The 27505-nt window shown below is 34.5% G+C and overlaps 1 protein-coding gene across 17 annotated transcripts in view; it reads left to right on the plus strand.

Moving 5' to 3' along the window:
• The window catches only part of LOC147066754 (serine/threonine-protein kinase MARK2-like), a 275440-nt gene that overhangs the window by 204905 nt on the left and 43030 nt on the right, over window positions 1–27505 (plus strand). For 7 of the 17 annotated variants that reach the window (XM_085954148.1, XM_085954155.1, XM_085954157.1 and 4 more), the window contains exon 1: window positions 15018–16894. The exons of 5 other annotated variants lie outside the window; for them this stretch is intronic. In XM_085954148.1, coding sequence (XP_085810274.1) covers window positions 15947–16894 — 948 coding nt within the window. In that variant the 5' untranslated portion in view covers window positions 15018–15946. Of the gene's footprint in view, window positions 1–5648; window positions 6027–15017; window positions 16895–27505 lie in introns of those variants that run through there. 5 more of the 17 variants (XM_085954150.1, XM_085954153.1, XM_085954149.1 and 2 more) reach the window with 5 other exon arrangements.

The raw sequence follows: 27505 nt of genomic DNA on the forward strand, positions 1-27505 counted from the left end.
GCAATCTTTAAACTTATTTTTGTTATACAGATATAAAAGCGTTATACCTAATTAGTATGCCTGCATGAATAGTTCTACCTTATAGTATAATATGCAATGCAATGGATTATGTGATCTATTTTATATCTGAATGAATTAAGAGTTCTCAGATCTATATCTGATATTGTTCGCGTTTACCGTCTTTATTTACCGCTTTGAGCTTTTTCACACGGAAGATTCACGTATCCGTTACAGGTATGACGGATAAAGAGTTTCAATGAAACAAAACGGAGCCTTGCGCACGGAGATATCCGTGATTATGAAACTCAGTAGGGGAACTGTACCGAATATGGGATACGTTCCTAATACTGGATACCAGACTTCCTGGAGAAGTAAGCAGTTTCATCAAGCGAAAAGTTTACATAACGTTTGCTAATTGGTAAATAACACGACTTGCTGAGATATATCGAAGTATTTGTGAGAAATGGTGACACGAGGTGATTTACAGATTTTTGTCGTCAGCAGAGTTTTTAAAATAGTGGCCTTTTAGATACGATTTGACACAGGTAAGGTCTTAAATTAGTACTATTATGATTTTGTTGCTATAGTATACATATGTTACATGGATTTAGGGTATGTTATAAGTATGGAAACGTATTCATAAAAAAAACAATGACAGTTACATTTAGGCGTACTTGGTTCTCAATATTGGATACTAGGTGCGTCCTAATATTGAATATCCAGTATTGGGATACAGCATTATGGGGATTAATTTGGTCTACAAAGTTTATTTTTTTTGTTGTTGTTTGTTTCAGTTTAAGCATGTCTCCAAATCAAAGAAAAAAGTGGAGTGCTGAGGCAATGGAAAACGATGATAATGCCATAAAAAAAAAGTAAATGGGCAATCTAAAAGCATCGAAGATGTTCGCTGTACCTCGCTCGACATTAAAAAAATATCTTAAAAAGAAAACAATTACTGTTAATCAATTGATAAACCCAAAGTTGGGACATAAACCAACGTTCAACGCAGAGCTAGAGACTTTGCACGTGGAACCGATATTTATTTCGGGATTCTGACTTCGCCGTGCAAGAGTTTCAAAACCGATATAATTTGAGCACGAGCAATCTTGATGTGGTCGATGCAATTGATGTTGGCTTAGGAGAAAAACAAATCGAAGGAGCAACAGTAGCACCACCTAAATTATTACCATCAGGACCTTTTTCGGCTTTCATTCATTACCCCTGCAAATATCAGTCCAGTGCCTCAACTCAAATCTCATACTGCAGCAGGCAGATCCAGACCGAGACCATCAACCTTGATCACTGGTTCACCATAAGAATACAAACTTGAAATACAAACAAAAAAAACAAGCTCCGGTGAAGATAGACAAGAAAGCCTCTAAAAGGGAAAACTATTAAAAAAAACCTAAACGAAAACGTGCAGACTCGAGCTCATCAGAAAGTCAAGATGAAGAACTGATTTTTCTCGAAAGTGGCGACGAAGACACTAATGATGAAGACGTATTTTTTGTAACAGTTCGTACTCAAATGACGTTGACAGAGAGAAATGGATACGATGCATTGCTTGTTTTAAATGGTTTCTCGAGTTATGTGCTGGAGTAGATTGTGATTGACTTCATTTGTTAAATATGCCTGATCCAGTAAGCATTTTCATTGTTTTGTCACCAAATTATTCTTATAAGACAACATATTATTCATTATTGTGTATGCGTAACATTCTCTCCGATAAATAAATAAATAAATATAGTAACATGTTTTCTTATTTTTGCGAAAAACTTGTTTCCTAATATTGGATATCCAGTATTAGGGAACACATGTCCCTAATACTGGATATCCAATATTGGGACACATTTTTTTCTGACAATTTTATTCTACAAAATAAATGCCTTAAATAAATAATAATAACTCTAAGCCTCTTATTAACACTTTGATTAATGTAACATGTGATTATAGGTTAAATTCCTAACATGTATGCAAAAATTCAATGCTTAATAATGTCTGCTACTATTTTTAATTATTTTTCAACAAAAAGTATCCAGTATTCGGTACAGTTCCCCTATCGGCACACCTGTGAATCCTCCGCATGAAACCACGCTTGTAGTCTCGAGTAGAAAACTTTGTAAGTGTCACGGCGTGGGACTGTTGTATGCCTACCGTAGTATTTCGAATGATAAAAATTTACTACACAAAATACTTACATAATAATTATGCGAATGTAAAAACACTGAAATTTTGATGCCAGATGCACCTACCTATTTATTACCTCATTATAATCATGATGTGCTAAATATTATCCTCGCGAAAGAAACCCGCTTCATAAAGTTTCAAACAAAATGTAATTATTTTTATAGATTAAGGTAGATATATTATTTAAATATTATTTTCTAATTTTTGTATAGTTATCAAATGTTCGGAAGATTTTTTTTAAAACATTCTCAAAAATATCAAAGAAATAAAAACACTATATAATCACAGGTGTTTTATTCCTAGATACGTAAACCATTACATTTAGCGCATATAAATTAGATAGCTGAGACATTTTTAATGGGTGAGAATTATTCGCACATGCATTAGTCAAAATTCATGATGGCAAAATTTAGGAAATAGTTTTCACTCGAATTAAAACAATTTCACAAATAAATGAATGAAATCACCTGAAGTAGTTTATAAGAGAACAATAATCATGTAATAGGCTGTTTTCAGTTAAGCTTCAATTACATTGAGCTTCTTTACGAGCCGTTTGTTGGCGAATTTATAATCTGCCTGTAAACTCGCCCAGTGTAATCATCGAACATGTTAGCTTGTTCGATGATTACACTGGGCGACTTTACAGGCAGATTATAAATTCGCCAACAAACAGCTCGTAAAGAAGCTCAATGTAATTGACGCTTTAGACTCGACTCCGCCGAGCTTTTTGGTAGCAAAATGTAAACTCTGTGTCAATTTTTTCATACGTGTACATGCCTAAAACGTTTATGCTTGCACTCGAAAAAGAAACCATGTAAATGAATAATTGTCGAACATAACGATGAGAAACTGCGATTAATTTAGATTTAGCAAACAAAAAAATCTTGCCACGTCATAAATGACAAGATGCATGCTGACTAAATGTCACGCGTCGTATAATTGTGTTTGAGAACATAACAAGAACAGCCTAAACGCCCTAAACTAAACAAATTAATTCTCATGACCGGATGTTAATGTTGATAGTTTTAAAGATTTCTTCGGGTTTGATAGTTGGGTAATCTAAACACTTTTCTCAATCGACAGATATTTGTGGGTTATAATAAAACGTTTTGCTGTCAATCGTCATTACGTATTTGTAATTCGGAAACGTATTTCTGTGAATTTAAATGAATTAATGTGGTCCGAATGCTCTGTTGGAGTCGCGTGGGCATCGGCCGTAACATAACGGAGACACCTGGTGCAAAAGACCATTTCATTTTCGACTTTATTTCAATGATCACCATCGTAATGTAATTAACATGCACATTCATATTTTTCTAGTTCTGAGATATTATATTTTTTATTTTATGCTCATGTTTAATAGTGTTTTTTTTATTGTTGAACATGTTGTCATTGTAAATCATAATATCTTGTGCTAAAGTTTAGGTACCTTGTAAAAATAAGTGTACCTACCATTTTCTTTTACCGCAACAAACTTAACATACCGACTTCTTATCGTCTATTACAGTGCTTCCCAATATTACATCATACTGGTGCCTACATATTTTTCATTGTGTTCCCCACATTCGACGTCGAATAATAATAATTATTACTTACTCTTTTTAATGTTCTGACCAGTCAGTTAAAAAAGTATATCTTCCGAGTAAAATTATAATGCCTACATAAACTATAAATATACCTAATACTTACGGTTGATTTGTTGAAAATATTACTGAACTGATTTTTATATTTACGAAAAATTTCAACCGTATCCTTAAAATTTTCAATTTTGGCGTACGTGTGCCGGAGTTTGGGAAAACTAACTGGCTTATTAATTATTATCTTAGTCTTAGATCGTCTGCAGAGTGTAGTTACTAACCATATCAATTATTGAGATAGCGTTTATTTAATAGAATTCCATTTTTTAATTGTAAACAGTAATTTTATTTTATTCTACAAATGAGCTTTTTACTCGATAGCTATTTCGGTGTTTTCAGGCCCATTGTCTCTTGGTGGAATTCTATATAAAATATGTGACATTATTGGTAGTTTAAGTACCCCTTTCGAGCAACTTTTTTTTCGCGGCTCGCTAAATTGTCATCTATTACGAAATTATAGTAATTTGCACTAATTTTAGTACTTTTGGCATAGTTTTTAATGCCGAAATTATATCTTAACTTAAAAATACATTTTTTTTTGATATTCAAAATTATAGTATTTTGGACGTACAAAAAAATATTACAATTTTATTACACCTAGTACGGTTCAAACTACGTGCAACACCGTCAAGCCAGAACACCTATGCGAGCGGTGCAGCGCCTACGTTCCGCACCCCGCGCTCCGTTCTCCTCACGCATAAAATATCGTCAAACAACGGTTTATCCATTGATCACAAAAAAAAGTTTTTCATCATTCAACCGATGTTGAAGAACCAACGTTAATATCAACTATTCACAATATGTTGTCCGTTTGAAGGAGCTATAGCGTGTTTTGAAACGAACAATTTGTTTTTTGATTAAGAACACAATGACGTATGTTGTAATTGAAAATCTGGACTAGTATGACGCTGGTATAATAATACATATTATTATATATTTATTTCTAGATTAGGTATATTATATAAACATGTGTCAGCGTTCGGTTTTCATATTTACAAGACTACTATTACAGCTAATAGAGTGGAATACCCGTATTTTTTTCTTACTAATGTCGTTCACACCTATCAGCAAACCTGTGCCCGCTGAGGTTCTCACCTGAGGATGATCCACCGCGCATTTAAAAGTCATGCTCATGTTAATAATGTTACCAGCAAACAAGGTTGACTGCTTTGGTGTGCATTCCGTGCATGTGCTGTACCTACGCCACTAATAATCGTCATTCATCCGGACACCGGTGCCGTGGGGTCAACGAGATGACGAAGTAAATAATTTAGTCATAATATGATTATAATATATATTAAATATTTCATTAATAAGTATATATTAAATATATCGATAGATAATACTTTGCCGGGCCGTGAAGTCCCGACGAAGAAAAGAAAGAAATAATGTTTTTTTTTGATATATTAAATACTTCGTATGTTTTTCGTTCCTCTGGGACCCTTGGTTCCCGAGGACCTCTCCTTGTGTGCGCGCCTGCTACTATGTAGATATACCTAACATTGTTTTACGCATACGAAGGGATGTTATTTGTGGTGCAGTGGCGCCAAAACGATAAACCACATTGCCACGTATGTATGTTTAAAACGATAAGTATGTTCAATCTAAATTCAGAGATAGACTTTCTTTTACCTAAACTTTTTTTCTCGTTTACTTCCCTGCAATAAAATGAATGTCAAATGTTGGCAATCCCTGATTCTGCGTGGAATGGCGCTGAATCACTTACCCCCACCATACGTCTTTCTCTTGGCCCATTTATAGCCGTCTCTTTCTAACCTTTGTTTAACAGCTGTTACACTTTGTTTCCCTCTCGCCTTTAACGTTACTCTTTTTCACCTGTCTTCTGGTTTGTCAGACACCTGTTGCTTAGTAATTTCTGTCGTGATCCGGTCATTATTTCTGTTTTAATCATAATAATATGTAGCATAATTAATTACATACTAAGACAAATCGATCACTGTGTATGAAAAACCAATTTAGTTTAAATCTGTTTAATGTACCTTGTCGGAGCTCTCGTCTTGTCAGTGAGAAGATGTTAAATCATCTGGATGCACAATGGACTAAGTTTTTCTCGCACTTTGTTTTCAATGTCTCAATTTTGTTATATTGTCAATATGAGATACCACTATAATATAAAAAATGACAGTTTTCTGCTATTCATTTTGAACATATTACTATTATGTATCAAGAAAAGTGACGCAGGTATTTTTCCGAAATATTTTTTTCTTGTTACTACATTATTGAAATTATATATCTCTCTGTGGTTACAATGTGTTGTGATGAAGTGCGTCAATGTTTAGGTTGTTCCCATTTGCATATTATGCACATTGCACATATAATTATTGTTCTACAGTTCCTGTGATTCATAATCTAGTACGCAGATACTTCCTTTAGCTACTTTATTTTTCTACTGAGTTCTATTATCTCACATCTATTTTACATTTAACTTTTTCTCGTCTCTTCGGCAAGACTACATATTTCCATAAACACTACGGAATCCAATCACAGCATACAGAGGATTATTTTTCTGTTTATTGTATTTTTTTCTATTGCACTTTATTTTATATTTCGTACCTAGAGTTGGGTATTTCCCGAGAAAATCTCAATCTCGAGATTCGGGATTCCCAGAAAAGAGTTCTCGAGAATTCTCGAGATATCGGGAAATTTAAAAAAAAAACTTGTAAAAAATCCAAAAATCAGTGTAAAAACAGGCAAATTCCAAAAAAATATGTTTTTTTTTCTTCATTTACCTATGTAAGAAGACAAAAATAATTCAAAACATTAGTTCAATTTACATGAATTTCAAAAAACGTGAGTCGACGTTGACTTAATTGTGTTACGTTTTGTATTTTCTGTCCACTTTTTCATATAGAAAAATCGTTTCAATGAATATTTGATAAAAAAAGAAATCCCGAATCCCGAGAAAAGATTCTCGAGATCCGCGATTTCCCGAAATGTTAAAAATTTCAATTCTCGAGATTCGGGATCGAAAATCTCGAAAATTTCTCGAGAAATTCCGTCGGGAAATTCCCGAAACCCAACTCTATGCGTACCTATAGTAATTATGATACTAAACTTGTCTTGTGTATTGTGGCACACTAACTAATAACTGAAGATCGTGATCTAGATGGATAGTCTTGGCTACGGCTTGGCTCCAACCCCAGCGGTGAAACCTCTTGATTTGCTCTGTCTATTTGGAGGGCGTTCTTCCTCACCCTCTCACTGCTCTTGCGCCTGACCCAATATCGCGAGTTGATAATTATTCATAGAAATACATCAATCTTGTGATATAATATTATTTTGTTAATGTTACTGACTTGTTTCTCGTAGGTACCTACAATATATTTACGTGAGCAAAAAAACGTGACTTCGGCTCTCGTCTTGTAAAATGAAATCCCTTTCTCTAAACATCACACGTTTAGTGTCGGTAATTAATAATTACGTACCCAATATGTAGGTACTTATCTACTGCTAGTCTGTTTGCTTAGTACCTACGTATTTTTTTCATACGTCTTTCTTTATTTTGCATCGCTTTATCTCATTTGTTGGAACCAGCGACAAACAATACAGTTGTGCAAACATTTCGCGACGATTCGGCCGTTTTTCGAAATTCCATTCTCCGATACCTACATGCTCTGTACTTAAAGTACCTATACAGATTTTTCTATATGTATTATTGATTAAAGCATTGGTGTCGAGCATGTTGACTTCGTTGGGTCGCACACAGAAAACCGCTTTTTTTTCTTTGTTGTGACTTCATGACAAGTTCATGGTCGGCTCCATCCCTCTCGGTATTCAGCGAGCTACTCGGCACCTACACATATTTTATCAATGGAAACCCCGCAGTAAATAATTTTGATTCGGTCCGTTTATCTGGACGGAGGTATTTCTCATCCTCCCTGTCACGTGGTTAATTAACTGGAAAGTTTGTCACGCAAACCGAGAAGGAGAGTCTCGAATATAAGTTACTCTATATCAGGGGTAGTCAACCTTTTTATACCTACCGCCCGCTTTTGTATCTCTGTTAGTAGTAAAAAAATTACCGCCCACCGGTTCCACAGTAATGGTGATTTATAGAGTAGGTAATTAACTTTACTTTATAAAATTTATAAAGGTATGGCAAGGTATCAATAAATGGGGGATGCGCGAGCTGTTCTGGGACGATGCTCTTTTGTCTGCGGTCGCACTATAGCGCCATTTAGTTTCACTTACGTAATGTGAACTAAACTTATGCGAGGGCAATAAAAATAGTATATTTTCTGATATTTAAATTGCCACGGGGAATTTTATGAAAACACAATGAATATGTTTTTATAACCCCTACCGCCCACAATGAAAGCTAGAACGCCCACTAGTGGGCGGTAGCGCCATGTTGACTACCCCTGCTCTATATGATAGGCTTTTAGCTAAATTCCCATAGGCGGCTCTCGTAATGCAGTGCATAAAGCGCTGGCATTTCATCTGGGAGATCCGGGTTCGATACCCGGTGAGGACACAATATATCTATGTATGTGATTTTCTCAAAGCCTAGATGTTTGTGATTGTTTCACTTCTATTACTAAATACACTACTGTCATCGGGGCTCCAGGCCTGTTGTAGTCTTAAAAAGAATATATGTATATGTACCTATATATTTTTTATTAATTATTATATTTCTGAGTACCGTTCATCGGTCAGTGTTTTGCTATTAGGGGTTATGCAGCCTATTGCCGGCCACAGACGGACAGTTCTCGTAACAGGTTGAACATGCCAGTTAATAAATATACAGTTATCTTTGGTAGATAATCTGCTGCGCCCATAGACGGACACTTTTCGACCTTTCAGATGTTTGCCATGTTCAAACTGCCAGCGACCCCCTACTCCCGTGTTTTTGTAAAACTGTTGGAATTTCAACTAGCCGAAAGTTTTCGGGTGACGTTAGATGTTGTTAACGTAAAGTAGAATATACCGCGCGATACAACTTCGGCTGGTGTTGCTTGTTATTGCATTTTATAATATATTTTATAATACATTAAAAATGTAATAATATTATGTACGCGGAGATCGCAAATATTATATTTTATTTATTTTTACGAGAGTAAAACAAAGTAATAGTTATTTATGTAAACATATTATTTTATACAATATAATATAAATGTTAAAATGAAAGTTATTGTGAAAATATAGACTAATAACTCAGTACTCAAATTTTGTTTATTGTATGTAGTGAATATTAAAACTTATTAATTTAAGACGTTCACAACATAAATTAATATACCTAATTGTGAATGACAATCTCGGTAAATCTAAATAAAATTTAAGTATATATTTTAATAATATCATAGTAATTAATTATTATACTGATAATTGATGTAAATATAATTTTGTGGCATGTTTAAATTTATTGTAGGTATATAAAATCAATACCTTTATAAATATTACCGTTTTCTATTACAATATAATATAAATGTTAAAATTTTAGAGAGCATTATAAATATTAAGTTATTGTGAAAATATAGACTAATAACTCAGTACTCAAATTTTATTTATTGTATGTAGTGAATATTAAAAATTATTAGTTTAAGACGTTCACAACATAAATTAATATACCTAATTGTGAATGACAATGTCGCTAAATCTAAATAAAATTTAAGTACCTATATATTTTAATAATATCATAGTAATTATATAATACTGATGATTGATGTAAATATAATTTTGTGGCATGTTTAAATTTATTGTATATAAAATCAATACCTTTATAAATATTACCATTTTCTTACTTAATTAATACTGTCCATTAAAGGGAATAATTTATTCAAAAGAAAAGATTACATTTTATATTTACACGAATGTGTATAATATTGTTTCGGTGAATCGATAAAATACACAATCCACCAGCGAAATCATGATTTATTTTACCAACGTCATATGTGTGTATTTTATGTCAATTTGTTTCTAATAAAAACAATTATAACCATAATAAATTCAAAGTAAAATTATTCGTGTATCATCGTTCAAGTATACCCTACCTAAAACTAATTGAAACAATACCCCTGTGTAATATCTCCGCGAACCTAACCGCCATAGTTTTTGACACTTGCTCTGCCACAGACAATAACTGTACGTATATGGGCACGTCTGTTGACAGTTCGACAGATTTAAATGGGGTAGTTAAACTGATCTGTGGTGTGGCCACTAACGTACAGTTATTGAACAGTTATTGTCTGTGCCATGTTCAAACTGCTACGAGAACTGTCCGTCTATGGGGGCCTTATGTCTGTACCAAATTAATATATATTATTTAAAACCAATAAGTAAATTGTTTTGGTGATTGAATAAAACATATTACATAAATTTAATGTATATAACCCTGATTTAAATAAAACAATACGTATGTATTTTATCTTAAATTTTATTAAAACAACAATTAGTATACTATGAATAATTTATTCAAAATAAAAGAATCTGGACATATATTTATACAAACAATAAATTGTAATCATAATAAATCTAACAAAGTAAAAACATTCGTAGATCAATCGTTCGTTCAAGTATACCCTACTTAAAACTAATTTAACACATGGTACCCCTGTGTATGATCTCGGCGAACATAACCTCCATAGTTTTTGACACTTGATCTGCCACAGACAATAACTGTACGTATATTATGGGCACGTCTGTTGACAGTTCGACAGATTTAAATGGGGTAGTTAAACTGATCTGTGGTGTGTCCACTAACGTACAGTTATTGAACAGTTATTGTCTGTGCCATGTTCAAACTGCTACGAAAACTGTCCGTCCATGGCCGCCTAATGACATTTAGGCTGATTAGTACCTAATTGGTATGTAGCGGTTTTTAGCCAATGGGCTTTTAAATCGCTGTGCTGAAGGTGACCCCCAAACTTAACGTGGATTTAAATTCTAATGAATTTAAGTTTTGTACTATTCCATTTGAGTCGTTTATACGATTTTCGTTTGCAAGGCGTCACCATTATGCAGAAAAAAATCAAACCTCGTTCTATGCGTTACGTTACATATTTTATTTACGCGTATGCTCGCTGTTTAGTCGCAATGTTGTTTTTAATAATACATTGGAGGTTGTTATCAAAAGGTTACTCTACTCTTACAAATTCAAGGTACTTTTTTGTATTGTTTACAGCTTAGATTTAGCAAGCATATGATATGTATGTATGTATGTAGGTACTTAAGTTATGTAGGTGCTTGAAGGCTGCCTTTTTATCAGGTTATTAACTCGCGATTATTTTCTGTTCTACTTCTTCTTTCCGCTATTACAGGCATACAAGGTTCTTTATCTGTTTTCGTTAACAATAATAATATAATTATGTACCGCAATTTTTTCGTGTCAGATTGTGTCCAAAGATCGACGCTCAAAATTATCGTCCATCGCCCACAACGCTTCAGAGACTCGGTGTATTATTTTCTTGGATTGTTAGTTACTGGGTATATAGGTACTTACCGGGTCGCAGTTTTTGCCGCTTTATCTGCGGACTAAAATCCAATACCGTTTTCATTGTAATGATGACTCACAGCCTCGTGGATTAAATTTAAAACTATTTCGATGCGAGTACTTCATTATTTTATAGTATTAATGTATTTCAGCTAAAAATATATAAATAACAAAAATTTTAAGTAATAAATAATGTTTCTTTACGTTCATAGAATACAATATAATACTTGTCTTGTTTATGTGGAGCGGAATGTATAATAATAATTATATGTCCATGCTTGGTGTCCCATGAGAGTTTTGCGGAGGGGATGGTCAATCGTGTCGCTTTACTTATTAAAAGATTGTAAAACACTCTCACTTGTCAAATTACCCCAGCAGAAACACATTACTCATTTTTTTTTTTTTGGCTATAACATTTATATTCCCGTTTCGCGGATATTCTATAAGATATAATGAACTCAAAGATTTTCACAAGAATTTAAAAAGTCGTATTTATGTTAACTTTACTAATGATGCCGAAGAAATCTAAACCGTAGTTATTTTGCTTGGGTTATCGAAAAATTCCATCTATTAATATATATAGAGATTGAGATAAATATTATAAGTAATTAATTTCCTAAATGCATCTGCTGTTAATAAACGTATCTGTAAAGATTCATAGAATTACTATAATATCCACTATATTTTAAATTTATCCAGTTTTCGTGTTGGCATTTGGCCGTATTTTCGTCAGGCAAACAAAAATCTCCGCGGCGTGTCGAAATTAATTCCGTAAATCACAAAGTTTCGCACAGAAATCGTTAGCTGGAAACCACCAAGCAGGAAAATTGGCCGGTCACTTTGCTGGTTTTCAAACTCGAAATTATCTGATGCGAAACGCTTCACATCCACTCTGTCTCACTTCAGATGGCGATTAAATAATTAGCGAATACATCTCGATTTCATCCGATGTTATAGTTTTTGGTATCTTGAATTGCTCTACATACACAATATGTATTTATTTGAAATATTTTTGATAGACACGTCCATTGTCATACTTGCGTCAATATCATAATAATTGATCCGCTCGAATATACTTTCATCTTTTTACTTACTTATTCAAAAAATGTGTATTTTGTTACTTATTGATTAATTTCGTGGATAAATAATGCTTTTTCTAATGTAGGTAATGCGTTTCTTTACATCAATATAATATTTTATTTTATATCCATCCACCTTTATAACACACGAATATAGTGGCCACTGGTGAATAATTAATTGATTCCTACATTAAAATAGGCCTTGAAATACTTGGGATTAAGATTTCACCGAAAGTTCGCCACGGGAAACCTTTTCCCTATGTTTGTATACTTATTCATTTGGAAAAATTACGGAGCAAAATTAAATAGCTAATCTTCTTTTATTGTTTGGCCCGCTGTGAACGCTCGCTCTGTGCATGGACCGAATACTAAAGCAAGCAAAGCCGAAACTGTTTTTCGCTCCGCACGGGAATCAGAGCGTATGAAAATATTTCGTTGCCACCTGTAAAGCCTCCACAACTACATATACGATTGTTAAACACATCGATAGTAGTAATATACTGTTTTACCGCGGAAAATAATCGATTCGATATCCCCAAATCAACACTCTGAATTAATTAATCGACTGAGGATATTTTTGATGTAAATTTATTGAATTCGATGTTATTTATGGGAATTTTGTACTATTCTTTAGAAATTCCTGTGGAATGGTACAACTCGCTCATCAATCAGAATTCAACATCACAATGCTTATGTGTGTGATGTGGTCACCAATATAAAAAGGACTTTCATCTTCAATTGATTTTATAAACCTAGAAAAAATTACCATTTCGATCCTAAACGAAGCATAGGTATTATTATAAATGAAATAGGAGCACTCAGTGGATATGCTTTTATTTTCGTAATAGATTTTTGGGTTGTCACCGCGTGTTCTTCCTCATTCTTTTCTCAAGGCTAGTCAAAGAGTCCATTCTCAAGAGAAATGCAACAATGGTATTTGCAACGAGTCCGAAACGTCCAGGAAAGAAGGAAGAAGACCACGCGATTACAACCCAAAAATATATTGCGATAACAAACATCTTCTCAAAGTCTCAATGTATTATGCTTTTATTTATTCGATATTTCGTTTGATATGGCTATTTAAAAATCCCTGAACATTTGATAACTAGACGAAAATATAGTATCCGTCTTTCAAAAGATGAATATTGCTTGTTATTTAGATATTTGCGACGCGAAAGGGTACCTCAAAACAGTGAAGGTTCCTGGTTACAAAATCTTGACTACACTTTTCATCCCAATGGTACGAAAAGGACTGATGTGCCTTTTTGGCTGATTTAACTTGCTTGCATGGATATGCTAGAAATCGACCAAAAGTGCTACTGGCTCTAGAAATGGGCGAAATAGTGACTTTACTTTTCACGAAACTGCTTGCATAAATAATGAATACAAATTAAATGAAGACACTAATTTAGCACATTCGGGTACAAAAAATAAATGACGTTGCTTGTCGATCTGCCTCAGACAATTAATAGTCAAGAAGACCCCAAATAAGTAATATTATTATATAAATCAAAACTGTAAGGCCCGTTTCACACGGGACACCTGTGTGGCGCCACCGGCTTGGCGTGATTCCGCATTTACATATAAATGAACGCGACACTCGTGTGTCCCCGTCTGAACGCGCCCATTCAGTATCTGTAAATTTGGAATCTCGCGTGTGAAACGGGTCTAAAAGTGCGGCCACACCGGCAACAAGTCGCGCGACAACTCGTTAAATTTTACGATAATTATCATAATTGCTTAAGAAATTTTACGATAATTATCATGCTTATCGTAAAATTTAACGAGTTGTCGCGCGACTTGTTTTCGGTGTGGACCCGGCATAATGCTCACAACAATCCTAGAATAAGGTAATAAATTCCCAAAAATGCTTAAACTTGCTTATTTCAAAAGTGTCATTTTACACGTTGGTGACTTGATATTAAATTCGTTTCGAATACACGCGTTTATCAATATCCTAAATCTATATTGCTGTAATTTATTCTTGCATAGACTTCATAACAATGCTATTGAAAAACATTTTGTCGCTCATAATGTGTACAATACATACCTAATAAGTATCTACCCATCATTATCCATTCATTATCGCATTGTTTGACGGTTTCAAAGCAGCTATTTGTAGTAGAGATCAACGTCAAATATTTTTTCATTACCAGTCGAACACTAGTGGTAGCTAGCTACATACTCGGAACCTATGTACCTATGTGCTTTTTAATTTAACTAAGAGAAAGCTTTAATAAAAGTTTGGTGCCGGGAAAATATTCTACTTAATCTACTTAAATTATTTATTATGAAAGGATCTCATATATTTTCCGCAAATACACTACCAAAACTCATAAGTGCTATTTTCACTACATAATATACACAATACCGTGGGTAATTTGTAATGCCGAAATGATAAAATTTCTTTGGCGCCGTTCTTCGTAGTCTTTTTACATTCGATAATGTTTGGTTTTCTCATCATTTGACGCACTCATATTCATTGTTATCATTTATGGTGATCGGTAAAAATGTCCGTTGGTTTGGAATCGTTGTCATTGGACGCAGCAGTGTCAGTGTGTGTAGTTCTGGTCTCGGTATCATCGCCTCGCATATTCGTCGTGTCGTGCCTGCCCGGCATCTTCTCAAGTGGATCTGACAAATTTCCTCGTCTTGGCATTACAGAACTGAGCTGCCTCGAGTCCTGAAGCTGCAGCTCTACCAATTCTTCACGGGCAGTTGGATCTTCTGAAATGATTCTGAATGGACGACCCACTAATTCTAGTGATTCCACAGTGCAATAGATACTGTTACCCGAATGCGTTCATTGTATCAATAATAATGACATTTGGTCGGTTTTCTTTCTTTTTAACTATATCAGAAGTCTTTTGTGCTCGATCTCCTCTTTTAGCCTGAATTCGGGTAAAAACATACCTACACGGAAATCACTCCAGTACCTACTTAATATATTTATCGCATATTTTTATGATATGAGATAAAACTCTGGTGATAACGGCGGTTAGATAGTTAAATTGAATTGATAATTTTCAGTTCAGGAAAGTAATTCGCATAATTTCAATCAGTCGCTGTTCGGTAATTCTGACGGATAACGGGTGTGTACCGAGGGAACTTTTTACGATTTCAAAAGTGCATAAAGAATTTTCGAACGTTAATGTTGGTGTTGGTTTTAACACATTAATGTACTCGTAATATCGTACACAAAGTATATTTTTAAATCAATATCCCGGTTGACTTAAATAGCATTCGAGTTTTTTTTTTGTAATCATGTGCAGATAGTGTGTGACATCCAGTTTTTTTGTGATATGACTGACTTGAATCACTCTTTAGGGCACCGTCCAGTCGTGTTTTTGTGAAATGGAGTGTGTCGATGCGGGGCTTAGATCTCACCATCGTTTCTCATTATCACGAGACTGTATTATAAATGATAAGGAAACGAAAAATAGATAACGTCAGATAACACGCAAACAAAATGTTCTGCTGCTGAAAAGTGATGTATGCGTTTCGTTAGAAAATAAATTCGCAAACATGTGAAAAAGTGTAACAATGGCACAGGTGCATTTCAAATACACCATTTAAATAGTTTTAGTAAAATAATGGCCAATATGGATCGAAAACTAAATAGGGATGACTTTACGAAGAGAAGTTTTCGTTTGAAAACTCGCACCGATGTCGAGGAAGTGCGGACTAACGGTGAAGAATTTCCGTCGCCAATTTCGTTAGCAATGATGGACATGCCTTCTCCGGATATCGATTCTTCAATCAATGCCAATCGAAGTGCAGCATGTGTCGCCGCCTCCTCAGCTGTCGGAAAATTGTACGACTTCGGAGCGCAGAGAGCTCTCTACGAACAGACATCTACCGGTATAGCTCCGAAGCGAATGGAGTTTGTACCGCATAAAGTCACCACAGTTGTGAACAGGGCGGTGCCTATACAGCTGCGATCGTTCGCTGGTAACGGCACCATGGAACCACCCAAGACGAACGATTCATCCAACGACGTGCTTAGTAACTTAGAAAAACAAATATGTGAAATGGAGAAAGGAATCACTCAAAAGAAGGACGTAAAAGAAGTGGTGAGTGGGGCCGTTGCGCGCGATCGATACGCGGAACATGAAAACTTATTAAAAACTGGCATTAGTGAAGTGGGGGCTGACTCTTTAGTTTCTAATTTACCCAGAGACGATGGTAAAAATGCCTTTAATCGCGGCGAAGGAACTAGAAATTCGACGGGAGGAGCAATGACTGCGGAAACGAACACTAGGGGTAGGTCCATACTAAGCAGGATTAAGGCGGGTTTAAGTGACACTGTTAATGGTGAACGGGACGATTCTGACGGTAGTGTAGTGTCCAAAGGGAAAAGTGTATTTGAAAGAGGCGGCGGTACCAGGAATTCCACCGGCGGCACCAAAGGACCCCCACCGAGAAGAATCAATCCAGTAGGTCGCGCGGGGAGCGACGTCAGCAACAAGGCAAGGCTTGCCCTTGTCAGGCCGTCTCCGCCGACTGTCAACCCCAGAACCACCACCAATACTATTGATAAGGTAAATTTTAGTTGAACACAGTTTTCGCGTTTCGCCAGTGGAAACGATCGTCATTTTAAACGAAACCAATCTACAGACACTGTCTATATTAACGATAAATACCTATGTAATATTACAATACTCATTGAAAAATTGTTTTAACCAAATCTGCTACCTAACCCATTGAAATTGATAATAATCATATGTACACCAACATAGAATTTGTTAAAATTCTGTCATTTTTGATTAGTGTACTTTTTAATTCAATGGAATCATCATTGTATATTTTTTCATTTTATTCTTCGATATTCTTTTTGAAAACCTCTATTTTGTTGCATAAGTTTGTTTATTTATCAAACGTAAGTAGGCAATAATATTCATATATTCGTCGATGCAAAAATAGAAATGAGATATTCAGTATGCTGTTCGTGACTTTTGCGGCAAACACTTTAACTGGGTATGTAAATAAAGTCCCAAGGTAGCAAGTAATCAATTGCCTAGTTATCTCACTCAGTCTCATCGGCCATCGCTATCAACATATTAATCCACAGTAATGAATTACTTATACATAATTATATCTTTTCAAACTGTCTTTCTTATCCAGGTGGATATCTGACATTTTGGTGTAGCTGTTGGAACACTAATATTTTAATACCTAACTAATCAATTTCCTATTGGGAAATTTTTGGGCGGATTTACTAAACGTTTCTAAAATACCTACCTCATTTTCAAATGTTTATTTAAACATTTTTTTTTAAATATTGTTTATAATAATATGTTTCACAATATAAAAATCAATGTATTGTTTCTCAAATTAATTAATAGTGATTGTTACTTAAGTAGATCCATCTTTTATGTTATTGTCTTGTTACATGTCATTGAGAAATCGATAAAAGCACAAACAAATAAAAGCATTATGAAATAAAATTCGCGCATCGTGCAAAAAATATTTAATTAAAACCGAAGACAATTATTAATTTGTGTTACAATTAATATATTGTGATTATATTGTAAATGTACCTAATAATGCCAAGTCTACCCTACCATATAATAATTAGTGCCCAAATTCCCCATCAAAAACCTAAAACATCATAACTTCATAACCAAATCGAAAATACCCACCTATAACCATACATATACCATAATAAAACATAATGAAATTATTCCGACTTCTGGCAAACGTACATCGCCTAGTTAGATGTTTCGCATCCCTCACATCTAGAAAAGACAAGGTAAATTATTTTTAAATATTTGCCAGACAGAAAACAGACCCCGAAAAATGGAAGATAAGAGAATGGGCAAGGCCCGAGATTGCGCAGATCGCGCCAAATAAACCCGCTAGTTTTTTTTTGTTTTAACGTATAATTAATTAAATAAAGTATAATATCCAAATAATACGGTGGACTAACGATTACATTTAAATAATGATAACGAAATTGCTAACAACCCGACATATCAATATCTCGTGGACCCAGAGCCCTTTAACAACCTCCTACGACCGTATACCGCGTGTGTAGTGTGATTAGTTGTCCGATGTTTATAAATGTACCCCTAATGTTATCCTGTGTTTTCTTCAATTTTACTACTGAAACCGCAAAAAAAAATGGAACACTCCTGAGCATCCCATAATCACTACCTACTCATCAGTCTGCAAATAATTCATTTAATTAAATTACTCGCAGCACACCTCGGAGATAATATATATATCTACTAACCTAGTAGATTCTTTTGAAATACGACACCCAACGGGACTTCTAACGGAATTTAAAACATAAAAACCGATAGTCAACATTAATGCAATTTTATTTGATAGGCATTTAAGTTAATTTCGTCGTAATCAAGTAGGACGCCCGTAACTCAATTTATAAAGCGCGTAATGCGCGAATCCAATGGTGACAGGTTCAAGTCCCATCGGGCGTCGTATTAAAAAAAACATTTTTTTAGTAGGTATAATATCTGAGGTACCTACCATTTTCAAATTATGTATATTCAATATAAACAGTGTTACATTCTCAAACCTTGTGAATTTTTGTTGATTACAAGAAATTGTTTATTTATTACCTAGTAAATGCAATACTCATTCTAACAGAGCCAAGATACGCTATCTGATACTTTACAGTTTACTGCTTAGAAACCTGATAACTACCCAACTGATAATGAAGTTATTGCTTACATTGGAAAATTGCAATGTAAGAGTGATGATGATTTGTTATATTATAAGGTATTTTATTACATTGTACCTATTCCACCATTAGTATCGGGGTTGATCTACTGATTGATAATCGTTTCCCCATAGCACCTTGCAAGTTGCACTCTTTTAGCTGTCATTTTTGTGCTTTGTCGACAACTAGAAAGATTATTATTTATTTTTTTGCTTTAATTGCCCACAAATTAATACGAATTCCGACAATAAAGTAATGTACATCAACGATATTAAATTATCTTTTTGTGACTTTGCTAAACAACAACCAATAGTGACTAATCGAATTGCATCGTTGTCACTATTGAACACCTGACTAGTATATTGATAATGATTAATATGAAATATTTTCATATTGTTCGTAATTTAATATACCTACATCGTAGTGTGCAACTAAGTCATCTTTAAATCCATACAATTCATTCTAACATAGGTACAAGTTGATCGCCGTCACCTTCCTAGATATCGATCACGCTTTTTTTGTTTTTTGTTTTTTAGTCAAAAGATGTTTTGTTTTATATAGTATTATATTATTAACTTACTTATGAAAATTGTACTAAGGCCATCTTAATCCAAAAATAAGTAACAGCTTCAATTTACCTAACCGTATCCTACAAAATAATATACCTTTGTAATATTTCCTATAATATATTCGGTATACCTTTGTTGTTTACACTTAATAATTCCAACCGAATCCCATCGCATAATACCTATTAAATTTATATTTAAATAGACACGTGTGCGTGCGTTGTCTTTTTGATCACACAGCTGACGGGTTTTCCGCCAGGACGCACCCTAAAGAAGGGTGCGCTTACCAACACACATATTACATTATTTTGTATCATGGACACCACTCTTGTCTATAGTTTATGTGCACATTCTACTGGTAATTAAAGCTGTAGGTATATTATATTATACATTTCGTCTTTCCTCGTAGGTACCTTATGAGAAACAGGTAGGACATATTAGGATTGTAATAACTAGTGCCCGGATTTATATGCTAGTGCATGTTTTGTTAGGGTGTATGCACAGCTATGAGAGTTGCACAGAAATCTGTTTTGAAAGTCACAGAATCCAAAAATAAAATTTTATTGTGCATATAAATGCATATTTGAGACGTTAGAGCATATTTGAGACATTAGTGCATATTTCATAAATAAATGCATATTTTAGAGCTTTTGAATGTATAATTTTAGTTTTTTTAAATTATTTTATCGAAATATAACTAAGTTAGGAAGAAAAATAGTTTAGATGCACTTGCATTTTTAATGCCATCTCCGAGCTGTGGATTTATCAGTGGAAAAAGTGAAGTCAATTCGGGAACTATTATTTAAAGTTTGCCCAAGTGGACGTTGAGAGGTAGTTTTCCGCATATAAACAAAATACTGACAGATACCTATGCGGAAAAATTTAATGCCAGAGCATAATATTGAAAAAAATAGTGTAGTTTTTTTTCTGGCAAAAAAACAAAATAGTATTTAGGAATAATTAAGTGTGTCGTTTTTGTTTTTTAAGTTATGTTTGGTTTACATTGCATTTATTATTCAATTATTTGTAGGTACTTGTGAAAAAACTATTTTGAAAATTGTAATTGATTAACTTTATTATATTCCTTGTTTGTGTTTTTTTGTTCTGATATTGTATTATGTTGAAAAAATATTAACTAATTATTCGTTTTTTTGTCAGTAATATTGGGTAAAGTGGGTATTTACAATATTTTCCCACAAAAAATGTCAATTTTTAACTGCATATTTCTTCGGTTTTAGTGCATATTTTATTGATTTTAAGTGCATACGTGCATGCATATAACCATGTTTTTTGTTGCATACAAATCCGGGCTCTAGTAATAACTAATAATTTCCCCTACATTATAGTATATTTATATTCCCATTCATAGCTAATAATATACATACACAGTCCACGGAATGAGTATAATTACTAAGTTATTTTGTTTCCCTAAACAGTAAACCTATATTCTTTACCTAACAAAAATAACCGAATAGGTACTAATAGAGTTAGCATTAGAGCAGCCCATTATAATTTCATCAGCTTGGTGTCCACCGCAGTTTCCGTGGATCATCAAATTCCGATCGTGTCTGCGAAGAACTAGGGACCGATGGTAATGAAAAGAGTCAGGGGAGGCCTGCGTCCAGCAGTCCATCGCCCCGGTTAATGATAGTGGAAAGAGAGTTCGTAAAATACGCCAGCCGAAAATAAACTCGCATAATACGAGGGTAGCCGTTTATATTTCGGGAACAACAAACAAAAACGATTTTTTTATAAATGAAAACAATTTTATTGTTTTTAATAATATCCTCCACGATAATTTATACACTTTTCCATGCGTTTGAACCAACCTGGAAAGCATTTTTGCCACTTTGCAGAAGGGGTAACTCCAAAACATGGTTTTTGAATGCATCAACCGCCTCTTCTGGTATAAAAAATCGTTGACCACGCAATTTATCTTTGACTATCTGGAATAAAAAGAAATCATTTGGTACCAAATCGGGGCTGTACGGCGGATGACCCATAAATTTTATGTTTTGAGTGCTCAAATCGGCGCTTGTTTGAGCCGATGTGTGAGAGCTCGAATTGTCTTGATGAAGGATGACTTGACGCCGACGGTTACTTTTCCTTATTTCACCAAAAACTTATGGCAAACAAATGTTTGTGTACCATTCAGAATTGACTGTTCTACAATTCTCTAAAGGCACAGTTGCGACATGGCCCGTTTTTCCGAAAAAACAGGCGACCATTTGCTTCGAAGTGCTTCGAGCGCGAGCAACTTTTGTTGGTTTAAGCTCATTTTGGAAGACCCATACGGTCGACTGCTGTTTATTTTTGGGCTCATACGTATAGATCCAAGATTCGTCACCTGTAACAATCTTGTAAACGTTTTTGAAGCACATCGATCGTATTTTTTTAGCATTTCCTTGCACCAATTGACACGCGCCTTTTTTATGCGATTGTCAAATTATGCGGGATCCAACGCGAATATAGCTCCTTCACGTCTAAATATTCATGCAAGATCATATACATGCTAGTGTTACTAATGCCCACGGATGCCTTAATCCCAAGGTATGTCACATGACGATCTTGCATTATCAGTTCACGCACAGCATCGATGTTTTCTGGAGAAACAACCGATTTTGGTCGACCTTCACGCGGCTCATCTGTGAGCAAACGACGGCCACGATAAAATTCGTTAAACCAGCGATATACCGTAGTTTTTGATGGTGCTTTATTGCCATATAAAAGACTAAGTTCAGCGATGTACTGTTCCCGCGATAATCCACGTCGAAAGTTGTGAAAAATAGTCACACGAAAATTTTCACGATTGAATTCCATTTTTTGGCGGAGATAAATTTTTCAAATGAATTTAAAAAAAAAAACAAAAAGCATCCGTTTGCTAAAACTTTTTGAGTACTTTGCCTTTCAAATGTCAAACTTCAAAATACAGAAGTCAAATTCCACCTAGCAACACCAGTGTTGCCAATTCCCGAAATATAAACGGCTACCTATGTATTATACGACGGCCATTTTGGTCGTCATATTGGATATTTCGTGCTATGAACTTTTAAGGGTGTTTCAAGTCTTCTTTAATTCAACATCCCCGAAAATATAGAATAATTAGATACTTCAATTGCATATTGTGTTAAAATAATTAAAGCCAATTTGGGAAACACGGCTGCCATTTTGTCGAGGTGATATTATGTTGCCGGTGGGTCCCCTTCCTAAACGTCGGTAATGGACGTGGGTACGGTGTACATATTTGGTATTCTCTTCATAAAGCACAGTTTTTATCTTAATCTTCCAACTATAAGAATGGCCTCTGCATCGAGTCCGAAAGGAAAGAATCGAGGAAAGAAGGAGTCCGAGAAATACACGTCGACAGCTTGGGCCAAACCAAATACAATAATCAGTTGAGAAACAAAAATTGTAATAGGGTAAGGGGATGTATTATCGTGATATAGGTAATATCGTGATACATTTTCAATTCGATATTACGATATGACCTAGCCTGGTGACGAATATGAAACAACGCATACGATGAGTCAAAGGAGTGAAAAGGACAATGGTATTTTCACATTGATCGCTAAGACGCTGTCGAGCGAGTACAAAAACTTTTAATTCGCGAACCTGTTCAGACGTGTTCAACTGATTTTTGCAACATATACGCTCAGTTTTTCGTAAAATTATCTAACTGAAAACCGGTAAGTTATTTTTTTTCTGCACTAGATCGATAGTTAATAGATCAACCTTACTATATTTGTTGGTATTTGTTCAAAATTTAATAAAATATTGAACAAAATTCCTTAAGTTAGCCGATGAATTTGTTAGGTTGTTTTCAAAAAATTACATGTTATTTTGACGACCTATTTTTGAATGAACTGTTTTAATGTTTTAACACATTTTTACTGCTATATTAATATATGTACGTACAGCTTATACGGTCGGCATTATTACTTGATAGTTATTTATCCGGTTTTCGTTGGTTTTTTTTATCACGATATTGCCTATATTAGTATAATTTCTTTGATTCAGATATGGCTGCGACAGCGAAAGAATCCAAAAAAGGAGATAATACGCATCTTCAGATATAGATCGTGCTTTACGATTAGTGCAAGAAGGTGGAATGACAATTTATGCAGCTTCAAAATCATCATTCACGCTATCCCGGGGGACCGTCCTGTAGTTCTGCTTCTTGATTCCCACTTATCTCACATAACTCCAGACGTGATTAATCTGGCGAAGGATAATTCAGTTTATTTGTTCACTTTTCCGGCACACAACACTCACATCCTACAGCCATTGGACGTTGGTGTCTATAAGTCCCTTAAGCACCATTGCAATGATAGCGTGAAGTATCATATGAAAAATCATCCGATAGAAAAACCAGACAGAACCAATTTTCACTCCATGCTAAATCCGGCTTATTTCAAATCATTCACATCCAGTAATATACCAAATGCTTTCAAAAAATGTGGGATTTTCCCTTTTTGTAAGGATGCTGTAAACCCAGACGCTATGGCACCTTCTCGTTTAACAGAAAAAAAATTGTGATGAAAATGTAATGAAAATGTAATGGCTGATCAAAACATTGAAGATGTGTTGCCTATTCCGAAGCCTATTGAAAAAACGAAAACCACAACAAAAAGAAAGTCCGACTCGTCAGCAAAATGTTTGAATGATATAGAGATCATCAGTCATGCATCTACTTCAACAGAGGCTATTAAAAAAGAAAAAAACAGCCAAAACAAAGAAAAATCAAACAGAAACGCCAGAAAACTAAAAAATACCGATGAAGATTGGATCTGTGGTGCATGTGGATTAACATATTCTCATGATGCAAAAGAGAAGAATGGGAAAAAAATGGTACAGTGTTCTTATTGCATTCGTCCATATCATAACGATTGCTTGAACATTGCACCAGATGATGATGAACTTTACATCATGTGTGACGAGTGTTCAAATATAATTTATTAATTTAACCATTCAATTAATTAATCAATCTGTAGATAAAAATACCAATGTCAGTATCTTTTTCATCTATAAATAAATATTTTCGCTGATTTCCTTTTTATTCTAGTTGTCACGATATTACCTTACCAGTATCACGGTATTAACTGTGCTTGTCACGATATTACCAAACTTTTTCGTTTCAAATAAAATTGTAAAGAAAAAGAATAGTTATTATGTTTATAAAGTCCATTTAATGTTCATCATTAAGGTGAAGCATGACCATTTACATTACATATTTCACATTTTTAATATTATGCAAGTATACAGTTATATATAGTACTTTGTAAAATCTATCACGATAATACATCCCCTTACCCTATATATTACGAGTTCTTACATTTTTCAACTGTAAAAGTCTTTCGCGTGCAGGTACTCCTACATACGTGTGCCAAATTGTATCTGTCTATCGTATAATATTACCCAAAGGTGTGTTCGCAGGTGGATGTTTAGCAACTACCTATTTATCTCCAGAGTCAAGGTCGCGGACAACGACGCTATTAAATTAGACATTTCCTTTTAGCTTTATGTCGGGCAACGTCGAAAGCATTTCAAAATGGATCGATTGTCGTAGATTTCGCTGTAAGTGCTCCATTCATTTGATTTATTCATTCGTTTATTTCCGCGCAGTCTGTGACTTCGCTTTCTGTAAAATCGCCACTTTTTATTTGAACTTTCAGCTATAACGTTACCCGAATGCGTTCAAATTTACACATAAAATATAAATTTCAAGAATAGGTATTATGAAAATAATTTATATTGAATGTGAAATGTTGCAATTTCTCCAATATTATTAATCAATTGCAAAATCCAATGGAAACTTTGCCAAATACATTTTTATTAAATTTTATGTTATCTTTTTAATACAGTTTAAAGGTAGGTATAATCATTGCACGTACTAACAAAAGAATAATGATTCTTAAATTTGCTATGACCACGGACATCTGGCGTAGGTACCAAAAGATGTCAGTATTCTCAATTTTAGATGAAAGCGTTTAGTAATAAATACCCTTTTATGGTATTAATACATTTTATATGGCCATGAAATGTTGATTTATTTATATGATGAAAAAGATGGGAAAAGATATTGGCATATACATATTTCCCGTTAAGTCGTCAGATTGATCAGACTTAGCTCTCAGAGATACCCCAAATTAATAATTTTCTACCTTTATACGGCACGTCGGCCCTTAGACCACGTTAAGTACGTACACCAGTGACTCAAGCACCGTTTTCCGACTTTACCGACTCGAGCATGTTTATGTCGATAAGACTTATTTACCCAATATCGAACTGTCGTTGGCCTATGCCGTAAATATAGCATATATATAGAATACCTATAGATGGGAGAGCGCAAAATCGTCATCACTGTCTGCAAAGTTCACAATCAACGGTGCCACACCTTTTAAATAATATAGTTCATTATATTATCGCTCGTTATTTTGTATAAATTGAAATCGACGAATAACTTAGGTACTTAAATTCTGTGAATTTCTAGTAATTAATCGGTGTATAATATTTAAATTGAGTGTTGTAATGGAGGTTCATTCAGCATTCCGTTTTATTGCAATATAGTTTTAAGAACATACACTCTGTAATTATAAGTGGCGGAGCACACTGCAAGAAGACATGCGATGCGCAAGCCTCATTAGTGTCATTACTCTCCACACATCTTTGATCTTTTGTCGTAATTTGTGATATTTATCTTGCTTCTTTTAATAACGGAATATCTGAAAGAATATTATCATATAGAATTTCATATAATTTATATTAGGTATCATTTTGGTAAAATAGAATTCTACCAGGTAAATGCTGACTCAATTAGTGAAAGAGTGCTGTTATAAATTAATAATATGGTGGCATTAGAAGCACTACCTGCACTCAATCCAATGTCGGAAATATCAATTCTTATTGTGACATCCCCTGGCGGAGGTCGGCCACCACCAAGGCGATCTTAGCTTTATCATCTGCTACCTGGAACAGTTCAGTTGAGCTGCACTCGTACCACTCACGGATGTTCTTAAGCCATGAAATTCGGCGTCGTCCTCTGCTACGCTTACCATTGATCTTTCCTTGAATGACAAGTTGGGAATGCTGTACTTTTGTCCTCTCATATGAATACTAAAAGAAGTGTTCTTTAATTGGTCGTCTGATGAAATATAGCTGATATTCTGTTTAATAAACTTTAAAAAAAATTGTCCTCGCATGAGAGGAAATTTCAATATGCAAGGTAAATACGTCGTCTGTTTCCAGTCTTCTGGATACTGGGCGGTATCATTGATAGTTTGTGCGTGTTAAAATATACCCTACAGGTGATATGATTAGTATTTATAACATAATTATAAATAATGATGTATCGATCCGTTGGGAGACCAGACCAAACCATCCATGGCCCCGAGTGGTGTAATGTGATTCCGCGTTAATTATTATTGACGTGTTGCCTGCCCGCCCTGTCATGTGTTTTCTCGCGGGACACCTCGCTCCGTTTAACGAATTTCTTCAACCGATTAATGGAACCGAGGGTTATTAAAAAAACGAGCCATGATTATTCGGTCACACTATTAATTAAACTATTCAATTATATACACAGGATTTGAGAATGTAAAATTATTTTTTTATTGAAAATATATATTTTTGAAAAACTTTCACTCCACTCTATGGAGCCCCATTTGAATCATGTACAAGTAGGTATAGTACTAATGATTTAGATTAAGGCCTACTATGGTATCCTCCACGTAACTTTGCAATTGTACACAGCAGAGGTGAAGGGCGGAGGTAGGCTGTTAAAATCCGCCATAAATGGTGCCCACTCAACTGTGTCAGTCATACGTATTTGTTGAAATATGACTACAATTTACAGATGTTGGTTAGTTTTTAAATTCAATTAAACCCTGCGAAATCAAGCCATAATC

This window comes from Rhyacophila brunnea, unplaced genomic scaffold (assembly GCF_057557595.1).
Source record: "Rhyacophila brunnea isolate RB1 unplaced genomic scaffold, BYU_Rbru_1.0 scaffold_4, whole genome shotgun sequence".
NCBI classification, from domain to species: Eukaryota; Metazoa; Arthropoda; class Insecta; order Trichoptera; family Rhyacophilidae; genus Rhyacophila; species Rhyacophila brunnea.